This window comes from Populus euphratica, unplaced genomic scaffold (genome assembly GCF_000495115.2).
Source record: "Populus euphratica unplaced genomic scaffold, PopEup_1.0 scaffold353.1, whole genome shotgun sequence".
NCBI lineage: Eukaryota > Viridiplantae > Streptophyta > Magnoliopsida > Malpighiales > Salicaceae > Populus > Populus euphratica.
This window is the reverse complement of record NW_011500244.1, coordinates 173,714-187,125: the sequence shown is the minus strand read 5'-3', so window position 1 is coordinate 187,125 and position 13,412 is coordinate 173,714. Positions and strand designations below refer to the sequence as shown.

General features: G+C 33.0%; 2 protein-coding genes across 5 annotated transcripts in view; both read left to right on the top strand.

The window, feature by feature from the left end:
* Window positions 1-13,412, top strand: part of LOC105112626 (ribonuclease H2 subunit B) — a 42,015-nt gene that overhangs the window by 16,932 nt on the left and 11,671 nt on the right. The window lies entirely within an intron of this gene.
* Window positions 1,419-3,721, top strand: LOC105112628 (O-Glycosyl hydrolases family 17 protein). 3 transcript variants are annotated; one of them, XR_839789.1, is made up of 4 exons: window positions 1,420-2,064; window positions 3,143-3,250; window positions 3,429-3,473; window positions 3,554-3,721. XR_839789.1 is itself a non-coding variant. In XM_011008386.1 (3 exons), exons 2-3 carry the CDS (start codon window positions 1,859-1,861, stop codon window positions 2,654-2,656), a joined length of 546 nt encoding a protein of 181 aa, XP_011006688.1. In that variant the 5' UTR covers window positions 1,492-1,780; window positions 1,853-1,858; the 3' UTR covers window positions 2,657-2,739. The 3 variants fall into 3 exon arrangements, 1 of the variants encoding a protein (XP_011006688.1); XR_839790.1 differs by lacking the exon at window positions 3,429-3,473 and having other exon boundaries at window positions 1,419-2,064; XM_011008386.1 differs by lacking the exons at window positions 3,143-3,250; window positions 3,429-3,473; window positions 3,554-3,721 and adding an exon at window positions 2,317-2,739 and having other exon boundaries at window positions 1,492-1,780; window positions 1,853-2,064.

Genomic DNA, 13,412 nt, shown 5'->3' with positions numbered 1-13,412 from the left:
TGTTTTTTTATTTTTTTTATTTTTTACTTAAATAAACAAATTATTTTAATAAATAAATTTAGTAAATATAACTAAGTAAATGCTTTCTCTTTTAAAATTAAATATTCTAATCTATACCTATTATTGGATTTTTAAAGTTTTTTTTTTTACATTATTAATAACTTTTTATTTAATTATTAATATATATCATCCTTGATTGGATTTTTAAAGTTTTATTTTTTTACATTATTAATAACTTTTTTAATTATTAATATATATCATCCTTGATTTTTTTGATTATATATATTTATAAAAAAAATTTATTTGAATTTAAATAATTTTATAATATTTTTATAAAAAATAAAAATATTTATATAAGATAAAGCACGGTTGACATGATTAATGGATTCTATTTCAACGATGAGCATGGATGGTGGACTAAAAAGGTTGAAATGCTTATTAGCATACTTATTAAGCTCGGTTTAGAAGTTGATTCAGCTAAGAGAGTGAGTTTTGAGTTTTATAAGCCAATATAAATTAACCTGAAAAAATTTAAAAAATATTTAAAATTTTAATATTTCATATAAAAAAATTAAAAAAATCTATATAAATATAAATTATATATATTATAAATAATAAAGTTTAAAAAATTATTTTAAAAAGTTTTTTATGCAATATTAAAAAGATATTATGTTAAGTTTTTAAGTTAAAATATTTAAATCAAAAATATTTTTTATCTCACAGCTAAAAATATTTTTTATCTCACATTAAAAAAATAATTTTTTCTTGAAAGTATATATATTAATGAGTTTCAAATCTCACATTAAAAAGATACTAAAGTACTAATGAATTTCAAATCTTATATTTAAAAAAAAAACCATCAGTTTTGCCTAGATCATAAATTAATCTGTCAAATTGATTAAGTTTTATCAAATTATTATCTTAATTGATCTTTTATTAAATACGAACGGGTCTAACCATCAGATTAACAGAATTTAATAACAAAACTTATCATTCGAGGCAGTACTCGATGGAGCATTCTATTCATACAATCAACAGATAGGTTGAAATTTAGCAGATAATAAGGCTGAAAAGGGTCATCAATGAATTTTATAATTAAATTAAAGAACTGTAATCCACGTGCACACTCTATTTTTATTAATTAAGACTAATAATAATTTTTCTTACAAATAAATTGGAATACACAAGGACAGTGCACCCAACCTCATTGATTTAAATTCATAATTCCTCGATAAGTGGATGTATAAAAACATGTTCATTAATGTCCACGAACATCATCTTGCAAGCATTCACACAAGTTGTTTTTACTTCAAGTCTAGGTCTGCTGATGCAATTCTTTAATTAGCACACTGTATTTTACTTTAAAACCTTTAACAAAAAACTTTTTTTTAAACCCGAAACACATTCTTTCTCTCTCCATTGATTGGTAAAAATAGAAGAAAATTCTTTCCTCCTTATCACGATCCTTATTATTATTATATTATGCATTATCATGTAAGCATATGCTACAATCTTAAGCACGTATTATACTCTCTCTCTCTCTTCCCTTGTAATCTCCATCTTCGTCTGCTATCTTGCTACCTGTTGTTTTGTTGCTCTTGAACTGTCTTTAATTTTCTAGCTGGTTTATTGTATCCAGACCAAACCAAACCATAGTAGTTAACTGTAATAAATGTTTTAGAATCCAGAGATAGTTTCATGGGTAATTTGATCAAAGGAGTGGTGTCTACAACAACCTCTTGTTCTAACCTTGTGATGCTTATCTATTCTTCCATTGCTGGTGGATTCCGTGAGTGAAATTGGAGTCAACTGGGGAACTCAGGCAACGCATCCTTTGCCGCCTTCCACTGTGGTTAAAATGCTCAGGGACAACGGTTTTCAGAAGATCAAGCTATTTGATGCTGATTCAGCAACTCTAAATGCTCTTGCTAATTCTGGGATTCAAGTCATGGTGGGTATTCCCAATGATATGCTTTATAATCTGGCCAATAGCGAGCAAGCTGCTGACACCTGGGTGGCCAAGAATGTCTCTTCTCATATCTCTTCTGGTGGTGCAGACATCAGGTAATCCATCAATCCCTTTCCTTGTATCTTTTTTCCATTGACAATAATTGATTTGCTTTGCCAATCATTAATTATAGTTCATGTATTTGACTTGAATTGCACAAGTAAAAAGAAACAAATTAAGGATCATGACTAGGATTATACTATATGAGCTTGCTCTGCTTTTTATGGTGTTTAGATGTTCCGCTATATATAGAGCTTGTCTTGTGTTGGGGGGGATTTATTCACTAGTAATTTTGAGTTATTTACAAGGTATATTGCAATTAGAAATGAGCCATTCTTGTCATCCTACAATGGAAGCTTTCTGGGAACAACTCTTCCTGCTCTTTGGAATATCCAGTCAGCTTTAACTAAAGCCGAACTAATCACTTGGGTGAAAGTCACCGTTCCCCTCAATGCTGATGTGTATGAGAGTCCAACAAATCTTCCATCTGATGGTGACTTCCGTTCAGACATCCATGATCTCATGCTATTGATTGTCAAGTTCTTGAGTCATACTGGGGCTCCATTCATTATAGAGCAGTGCAATGGTTTATCATTTATGTTTAAGCACGTGGTGTTGATTACTGGCGTCCCTTTTACTTCCATGTGAAAAAAAAGAACATTATCTGGTTGGATAACCCTTTTGGATGGGTTTCTTCTAATTGATAGGAATGGAGATAAGAGGCTCTTAAATTTGCAATGAACTAAAAAACAAATTGAAAAAAATTATTAGATAGGGCCTTATTTGTGACATTACCTTGAATCAAACTCGCTAAGGATGATTGTCCTGAACATTATTAGATATAGCCATTAAAGATTTGGATTTCTTAGAGATATCAAGTTCAAACCTTAGGATGACTAGCCTGATATTCCCTTATTTTGTATAATCTAAGGCTCCTTAGAGATATCAAGTTCAAACCTTAGGATGACTGGCCTAAAATTCCCTTTTTTTGTATAATCTAAAGCTCATTAAACCTCATCTCGTCATGAAACTGAAGAAAAATTAATCTTGCTTTTCATGCAAGACTAGTCGTATTCGTATATATAGATGTATATGGAGACCAGGTAACAAGGAGAAGTTTGTTTCCCTCCGCAGCAATTTGATTTTAGGTGGTGAAGGAGGAAATGGAAAAGGAATGGTGGGAAGGCGGGGCCAATGAGTCTCGTCTTTTGATCACGCCTTCACCTTCGCCCACTGCAGGAGGTAATTACTTAATATTAGTGCTACACTTTTGTTTCATACCACTCACAAGTAATTGAATGCATTGATTTCTTTCATGTGAATTTCATTTTTTGTTTAACAATATCATAGTGAGCTGAATTGATCTCAATGGGTTTTGCCTTAATTATATTTATATTACAAATTTACTCAAATGCTGCAGCTGGAATTAATGGATTTTTGTTATTGCTTCGACATCCAAAATCAGGTAGATATACGTGCGTGCATTCATCATTTGCTGTTATAATACCACTTTATAAGCACTTATCAGATTTCATCTTCTTTCAGGGAAGGCAACAAACTATCTGCTCCCTCATGAATGAGGGAGCAGTGCTCCAAGAACTTTACTGATTTAAGCAATCATGTATGTCATGGTGTCTTGGGGATTATGTTTCTCAAGGTATATACATATATATACAGTTCTTTACTAAAAAATGCACAAACTTCCCTATCTAATATTGTTTACTGTGTACATTATATACATGATATAATATAGATTCTAGATATCACAATTTTGAGATATTGAATTGGACCTAATGTTTATTCTTTATGCTTTCATTAAGGCATTGCATGTGCTTCATCTCTATATCTTTCCCATCCACACACTTCCACTCAACTGATATCCCTGACATGCTTTGTGCTTGTTTCCCCTTCCTTTCATTTGTTCTTTCTTCATATAGATGACAGCCTATACACTGCCACTCCTATCGATCATATTTTCATTTTGTTGCTAATTTTTTAGAAAGCTAGAATGAAGGCAAATATAATTATGTTATCTGGTTCTTATTCGCATAATTTGGATCAGAAGGAAGCTTTGTCTTCCATTTTTTTCCTTTGTCCCTAGTTAAAAAATTTCTTTTAGCTTGATTATAATCCACTGATTGTATTTGAATGAGGGGCATAAATTCCTTTTAGTCCATTCTATGCATGCGACCATGTTCTCTAACTTCTAGAGTAAATTAAATTGCGAACTATAATAATTGATGGGTATGGCAACCAGTTCTGGTTGGCTTATCTTGGTTTCTATTTTGATTGTTTTGGAATATATGCATAAGAGTTAAGAATGTTTAATCATTTTTCCATGGCAGCATTGTCATTCTTCCACCTTTATTTAAATAAAACTATTTTTTCCTTGTACGTAGAACGGAGATGATCTAGGGAATATTACACGTAAACAATCACAGTAGAAACTGAAAAAAATGTAGGTAATTTATGACAAAATCAACAATGCAGTCTGCCTCAGGCAGAACGTTTAAGGGGTGATAATGTCTTTTCTTTTACGTAACTAGTCTCATACCTAGAATCTCTATTGACTAGTTAAGATTCCTAATGACCATAATACTAGGTGGTGACTCCTTAAATAATACCGTTTTCCATCAAAGAATAGAATGTTAGAAATCTATTCTTTCCTAATTTTTTTTTTAAAGGCCACCATGATATCGGGTATGACAGAATAACGACTCTACTAGGACTTTTAGGACTAAACTTTACTTTATGTCTTATTATTGCTATCTTGCTTGTTGTATTTATTTGATTATTTTTTTTTGCATTTACTACTTTAGCATGTATCCTTATTTATATTATTATGCATTATGTTAAGAGCATATACCTTAAATCTAAGACTCATGAAACCATTCAACTCTCGTTTGATTATTTATTTGGAAGTGTTTGATATGCCAAACTGATATTACTTAGGGCCTCTATTTTCACACTACTTGTAAGCCTCATATCGATCTTTCAAAGACAATCACTGAGCATGCGAGAGACCTTTTGAAACTAGATCATGACCAACCCCTTTATGCACCTAACAATTAGGATCTTCCTACTAAGTTGTCACCCCGTGAAGGGCAAGTTTGTATTTTATACATATTTTTTAATTGAATTAATATTTTTGCATAAATTGCATAATTTGCATTTACCAAGTTGAAATATAGGTTCCCTATTGAAACCCATCTATATCATTCATTTGCGGAAAAGAAATGGAAAACGAAGAAATAGCCCAATTGGAAGCCCAACATCAAAAATAGATGGACAATCTTGAAGAAGTCGCAAGGCTTGCTAGTATACTTGAACATGCCTTGAGAAACAAATCTAGAAAAGCAACATATATAGCTCAGCTCGAACCTATGTTCATAAATCCCTTTAATCCACAGAATCTGGGGACAAACGGTTTGTCATCTAATTTTCAATAAGCCATATTTCTCTAACGGTTTGTCATTGATTCTATAGAAAAAGAATTTCAAAAGGGCAAGATAGTAAAAGAAAACAAATTGGTTGCCCTAGAGCAAAGAATAAAGGCATTTGAGGGAATTTGCCTATATGATCTTATAAAGGTTATTGAGATTGGTTTCATGCCCAACATTGTCATTCCCAAAAAGTTTAGAGTGCTAAAATTTGTCAAACATATGGGAACCCAATGCCCTATAACTCATCTTAAAGCATAATATAACAAAATGGCTAAGGTGGTTGATGATGAGAAACTGTTAATTCATTTCTTTCAAGACAGCTTGAATGACACTACCCTTACTTAATATATGTGGTTGGACAATACCAAGGCTAAAGAATAAAAGGATTTAGTTGATGCCTTTATAAGGCAATATAAGTTCAATATAGATATGGGTCGAATACACCCGAAAATGGAGTGAGGTAGCTGCACAAGATAACCCTTTCATGCTGGAAAAAAAGATGATCAGTATATTTTCCAACACCTTTAAAACTTCGTACCTTGAATACTTGGTTAGAAGATTTACACAACATTTCACTAACCTAGTTGTTATAATTGAAAGGATTGAACAAGCCATTGGATTAGGTAAAATTGTTGACCCGACTGAGAAGAATGGTTTCACTTAAAAAGAAAAGAACACTAAAGGTGTTTGCCAAGGCACTTATCATTCCTATAGCTAATTTCTTCATACTGACTCCTAGAAATCAAATATCTTAAAGAAAAAGTTATAGTGATAATAGGCTAAAAATGGTTTGCATATGACTTCAACTAACTGTGAAAAATAAATGTCATTATCGAAGAGAATGAGTGATTGACAAATTCCAAAAATTCCAATCAATGATTGCTAAATGTTTAGCCTCTTTATATGTTACCATGCCAGTATTCATAGCTCAAGATGTTGACATAAGTTCTTTGTTATTAAACTTCTTTTCTAAAGTTTCAATGAAATAATGAGTTTACCATTCAATCGTGTTTACGACCAAGCATTATCCATTTTCTTGAGAGAGTTTTCTTATAAGAACTCATAAATATATTTTTTAAGTCTCGCGTGATCTCATAGATATAATTCATCTCTTTTACCAAAAATAGTTTCATTATTGAAGTTTTAAAAAATTGATCTGACATTTTGATTTAAAAAATAATTTGATTTTTATTCAAAAACAATATTTTTGATATTCCACTTGTAGAATGACAAGTGAATTAAGCAACTTTACCATTGAGGTGACTACATCATGGATAAAAAAAGAAAAAAGAAAGAAAAAAATGAATAAACACATTAACCGCGTAACTTTTGAAACATGTGTGTTTTATATGTGTGAATAATGATATTTAGTGAACTCGTTGTTCATGACTCATAAAATGAATCTCTTTGCAAAGACCAAACCATTATACTAGATGTTGTCAAAGTTTATTGATCATAGCTACTTGAGCTTGAAATGAGAAAATGTCATCTTTTTTATTCCTTTCATGTTCTAAAATAAGTACATTCCTTCAATCCTTTTTTGAGCCTGAATAATTTTTTTCATTAAAAAAAATCCCAAATAAGATCACACCCCACACCAAGGGCAAGAGAAAATTTTAATAAAAAAAAGAGAAAAAGCTATGAGAAAGCCATAAAAGGCATAAAAGCTCAATAAACTAAAATGCTAAGGAGCATGCCCAAATCATTATAAAAAAATATGGGGCATACCTAAATCACAAGAAAAAGTGATATACATTATAAAGTGAGTATGCTCTAGCAAAGCAATGAAAAAGAAAAAAAAAATAAGAAAATGGTAAAAGAAAATATAAATGACATCAAAAGTCAAACTAGATGGTAAAAGAAAATATAAATGACGTCAAAAGTCAAACTGTTGATAGTGATTCTTAGTTTTAAAACCTTGAAACACTCTTTGAGCCTTTTGAATTCCTTTTTTTTTCATAGAAAAAAGTAACAGCCTACATCACGTGCCTGTAGAAGTCCTTTATAAAGGAAGCAATCAATCTGGAACAATAAATAATGCTCTCAAAATGCAAAAAATACTTTTTTTCATAGTAGTCATGACATCAAGAACAAACTACTCATTATTATTCATGCTGATAAAATGAATGTTCAAAAAAGAGAAATTTTTCTTAAACAAAATCTCGAGCTTTCCATTTTTAAAACCCATAAAAGCAGAAGGTCACCTCCTGATGTACCTTCATTAATGGCAACATTGCCAATACAAGAATAAATTATCTCATTTCCAAGAAAATAACCAAGGAGTTGCAAGAATTCAAAAGTAAATTGTTTTAAACTCACATCAAAACAATTTTTGTTGTCAAAATGCAAGATTAAGATTTCAAGATTCATTTTAGACAGATTTTTTCATCCAAACAAAAAAAACCAGAGAGAGAAGGGTTACTTAAAAATATCATTTGTCCAAGTCACTAATGGAGCACACTGTGGAATAATGACTCATATAAGGGGGTAATATTGTGCTTTGAAGGGGATTTGATCCTTTCGGGTAATAGGAAAATAGGAAGGGAAATTTCCTACAATGAGATGAAAGGGCATTTTTGTTTATAAAATGCATTTTGATCTTTTCAATAAGGGACACCAAAGGTTGTTGAAGTGAGATGAAGAATTAATGAATAATTAGTCTCAAATTGATCAACAAGACAAAGAATTTACAACAAGTAAATGGGTCACCATAAAGGTTGAGCTGTGTAAAATTACAAATATTCTGGAAATGACCCACAAAAGTTACCTTAAGTAAGCTAGAAGTCAAGCGATAAAGATGACTCAAATCATATGGGAAAACCTTGTTAATGAAGCAACGAGAAGATTAAGAAGAAATGAGGGTTTATATTTCAAATCAGGTAAAGATGCATGCATATCATATAACTTTGAAACATTAAAGCATTGTGTTTTGTATGGATTTATTAAGAAAAATTCTTGATGGGATCCATTAAAAGGAAGGTTACCCTGAAATGGCCAAGACTTGAAAACCTCTTTTCGAGTGTGCTTTCGAGCCTTCATTTCTTTTTAGTACGCCTTCGAGCCTTTGACCATCAAAGGTAGTGCGTTTCTTACCCTACCTCTTTTAGAGTGCTCCTTCGAGCCTTTATTTTCTTTTGAGTGCACCTTCGAGCCCTCAACCATTTAAGGTAGTGCGTTTTCTAACCCTACCTCTTTCCGAATGAGCCTTTGAGCCCTTATTTCCCTTCTAGTGCACCTTCAAGCCCTTCATTATTAAAGGTAGTGTGTTTCCTAACTCTACCTCTTTTTAAGTGCATCTTTAAGCCCTCATCTCATTTTTTTTAGTGTGCTTTTGAGCTCTTATTTCTTTTCAAATGTGCCTTCGAGCCCTCGACCATCAAAGGTAGTGTGTCTCCTACCCTATCTCCTTTGGAGTGCGCCTTCTAGCCCTCATTTTCTTTTAAATGTGCCTTTGAGCCTTGGCCTCATTTCTTTTTTAGTGTGCCTTTGAGCCCTCACCTCATTTCTTTTCGAGTGCGCCTTTGAGCCCTCGTCTTATTTCTTTTCGAATGCGTCTTCGAGCCCTCCCCTTATTTCCTTTCGAGTGGGCCTTTGAGCCCTCACCTTATTTCCTTTCGAGTGCACTTTCAAGCTCTCAACCATTAAAAGTAGTGTGTTTCCTAACCCTACCTCTTTCTAAGTGTGCCTTCAAGCCCTTATTTCCCTCCGAGTGCACCTTCGAGCCCTTAACCATTTAAGGTAGTGCGTTTTCTAACCCTACCTCTTTTCGAGTGTGCTTTTGAGCCCTCATATCCCTTCGAGTGCACCTTTGAGCCCTTCACTATTAAAGGTAGTGCGTTTCCTAACCCTATCTCCTTTTGAGTGCATCTTTGAGCCCTCATTTCCTTTTGAGTGCGCATTCAAGTCGTCACCTTATTTCTTTTCGAGTGCACCTTCTTGAGTGCATCTTTGAGCCCTCATTTCCTTTTGAGTGTGCATTCAAGCCCTCACCTTATTTCTTTTCGAGTGCACCTTCAAGCCTTCGACCATTAAAGGTAGTGCGTTTCCTACCCGACCTCCTTTTAAGTACACATTCGAGCCCTTATTTTCTTTTAAATGCTCTTTTGTGCCCTTACCTTATTTCTTTTTGATAGCGCCTTTGAGCCCTCAACTGTCTAAGGTAGTGTATTTTTTAACCCTGTCTCTTTTTGAGCTTGTCTATGAGCCCTCATTTCCTTTCGAGCACGCCTACGAGCCCTCAATTCCTTCGAGCTTCCATCTCTTGAATAGTGCGCCTTTGAGCCCTATCATGCCATCCCTTGAAAATGTTTTGTATTTTTCTACTAGGCAGGTAACCTATTCAATATGACCATCTTGAAAAATCCTCATATTTTTCACTAGGCAGGTAACCCATTACAATGTGACCAATCTGAAAAATCCTTGTATTTTTCCACAAGGGAGGTAACTCATTACAATGTGACCATCTGAGCAGGTAACCCATAAAAATATGATCATCCTAAAAAATCCTCGTATTTTTCCACTAGGCAAGTAACCTAATATGATGTAATCACTTTTGAAAAATCCTCGTATTTTTCAATATCGAGTAGGTCGCCTAAAATAATTTGACCACTTGCGAGTTTCCTCACATTATATTATCAGCCAAGTTGCCTGGAACCATTTGACCACTTGTGAGTTTACTCGCATTTTATCATTGGGTGAGTCGCCTAGAACAATATGATCATTACAAAAAAAACTCATAAAAATATGATCATCCTGAAAAATCCTCGTATTTTCCCACTAGGCAGGTAACCTAATATGATGTAATCACTTTTGAAAAATCCTCGTATTTTTCAATATCGAGTAGGTCGCCTAAAATAATTTGACCACTTGCGAGTTTCCTCACATTATATTATCAGCCAAGTTGCCTGGAACCATTTGACCACTTGTGAGTTTACTCGCATTTTATCATTGGGTGAGTCGCCTAGAACAATATGATCATTACAAAAAAAATTTTTTCCTTTACAAGATTAGTTGCCTTTTAAATGACTTAATTTCTTGACATCAACATCTCTTTGTGAAGGTCATCTTTCAATTTACTGTTGTTAAAGTTTTTGTCCATTTTTCTTTATAAATTTACCACGCGAAGCCAAAACAAAACAAAATTTTCCAATGTCATTGCATTGTAAATATTATAAAAAAGGGGCAACTGTTGTAACCTTGTTTTTAACACCTAAATTATGGGTAAAAAATAATAAAATGAAGAAAAATGAGGATTAAATTGAAATTTAGGCCAAGACAAATAAATTGACAGTTTAGGGATTTAATTGAACTAGAATTGTTTAGTTAATGAATTCAAGGATCCAATTGTTAATTGTTAGAAGTTCAGGGGCCAAGTTGAAAATGGCCATCTCCAGATATAAATGATGCTGTTTTTTTACCACTATCCATCATCTCCACCACTTTGTCACGAAACCACAGATCGATTTAACAGGAAATGAACCAAAACACGTCTTTTGTCCATTATCCCATGTTGCTATTTCCAGGGCTATGAAGTTAAGTACAAGACTAATGCTTCTCTATTTCTTCTTAGAAAAATAAAGGTGAATGTGCTTCATGATCGTGAGGCATGAACGTAAAAAAAAGAAAAAATATAGAGAGAACCAAACCTCCACATCATCATCGCCTTCATCTTTCTTCAATACCAGCCTTCAAAAATAGAAGCGACAGAACAAGGAAAACACAAAAACAAGAGAGGGGGACGCAGAAAAAAGACAAACGAATGGGAAAAGCACAAGGAGAAAAAAAAGAGTGAATGAAGAAAGGAAAGAATAAACAGGGAAAGACTAAGAGGGAAAAACACGGGGGGGAAGACAATCAAGTAAAAAAACAAAGAACTAGTGAGCGAATACAAAGGAAAAGAAAAACAAACACTAGGAAGGAGAAAACACGTATAGAACAAAAGAGGATAGAAAACACACAGAGAGAACCAAGAAACCAGGAAAATAAAAAAGCAAGAACTAGAGGAATAAACGAAAAGAAAAAACAAAGAGTAGCATTGGCCAATCATCATTTTTGCTTCAAGCAGCTCTTGAATCAGGTAAGTCTTTTATTCTCTCATTGGCATTAGTATAGTGGCTGTGAATTATAATTCACCTGATTCTTGTTTATGCAGCATGCGTATATGGCGCATGCCTGCTACCCAGCTGGGTCACTAGTTTAGATCATTGACTAGGCTGAACTGGCTGGGTCCATGATTAGTACTTAAAAGTGCATTTTTATCATGGTTTTATATCATCATTTTGCACTTGAAGTATCAATAACTCCTTAACTAAAGCATGTTTTATAATAACGTATCTAATAATATAAGATACCTTTAATTTATGGTAAATATTCATTTTAAATGCAGGCCTATCACATAAATGAAAATATTGATTGATGACTTTAAGAACTTAAATTGCAAAGGCAAAGAGATGGCCAAACTTAGAAAAGAGATGTCGGTGCAATCCAAACCGGAACACTGTTCGGTAATTGGGTCATATCTAGAGCTATATATCTCAGATTTAGGTCCAATTTATATGGATGGAAAGGTAAGACATAGGCCTACAACTTTCATATGGAGCCCAAGATCTAAAAAGGCCATTATCAAGTACAAATTGTAGCAACAACAAAGAAGCCCGAATCTGTCTTCCAGCCCGAGCACTGTTCGGTATTTTGGCCATATCTGGAGTTCTAGAAGTCCAAATGAGCTGAATGTTTTACACAAGAAAGCTGAGACAATTGCCTACAACTTTCATGTTTGCAACTGGCTCCAATTTTGACGTTATCAATGACGTTTTGGGCAGACAAGAGAAGATAAGGATTGTCACCAAGTCAAAAGTTGGTCACCCACTTATCAATTAGTCATCAAATCAATAGTTCCCATTTTTGGCCTATAAAAGGAGGCATTTGCCATGCATTTAGGCATCTTGGTGTTCAGATCAAGATCATGCTCTTCCTTTCTCTCTTTGTATTTTTTATGCTTTGTTTTCATTAATATTAAGTTTATGCCTTTCATTTCCTTTCCTTTACTTAGTTAACTTTTATGTTCTTATTTTGTTTATCTATTTTGCTTTCTTTCATTATGTCTAGCTAAGTTAATTATGTCAAGGTGAAAAGGTTACACTAATGGTGTAAGAATAAGTATAATGTAAACTTAATATGGACTTTAATGTTTGATACTAACATGTTTTATATTTGCTATCTTGTTCACTCTTTAATACTTTGCTTGTTAAATGACTAATCTTGATTTATGTTGTATAACACTTGGTACAACAAATGCTTGGCACTTTCATAGCCCATAATGTATGGTATAACCGACACCTGAGCTATGAAAGGAACTTGATTTGTTGTTAACATAAGTTATAATCATGAATGCTTGACGAGATTTACAAGTATTAGCATTAATTGAATAAGATGACTAATGTAATCATGTTAACAATATATAATCTGATTGGAACCTCCTTTGTGTGTGGTTTCCAATTCAATAATAAGAGTTTATACTATACTTGTTTGATATACCATTAGTGGAACCTCTAACCTTGACATTTGTTATTATCATTGTTTAATCGTTACATTAATATTCCATCTCAAAGTTCTCATCATCTTCTTCTTCTTCTCTTTCTTTATTATTATTATTATTATTATTATTTTTATTATTATTATTACTATTGTTGTTGTTGTTATTGTTGTTTTATAATTGTTGTTTATAATTTGTACAATTAACCTCCCTGTGGTTCGACCCCGGTCTTGCCGGGTTATTTATTACTTCGACACTCCTGCACTTGGGAGAAGACAACAATCTTTTCGTCGTGTCAGTCCAACCTAGCCTCTATGGGCTCGGTCAGAACCAACCCCCAAAAAAATATGTGCATCCGTAAAAATAATTTTTTTTATTGATTTATTTATTAACGTCAGATTCAGGAATAAAAAATACTAATTTAAAT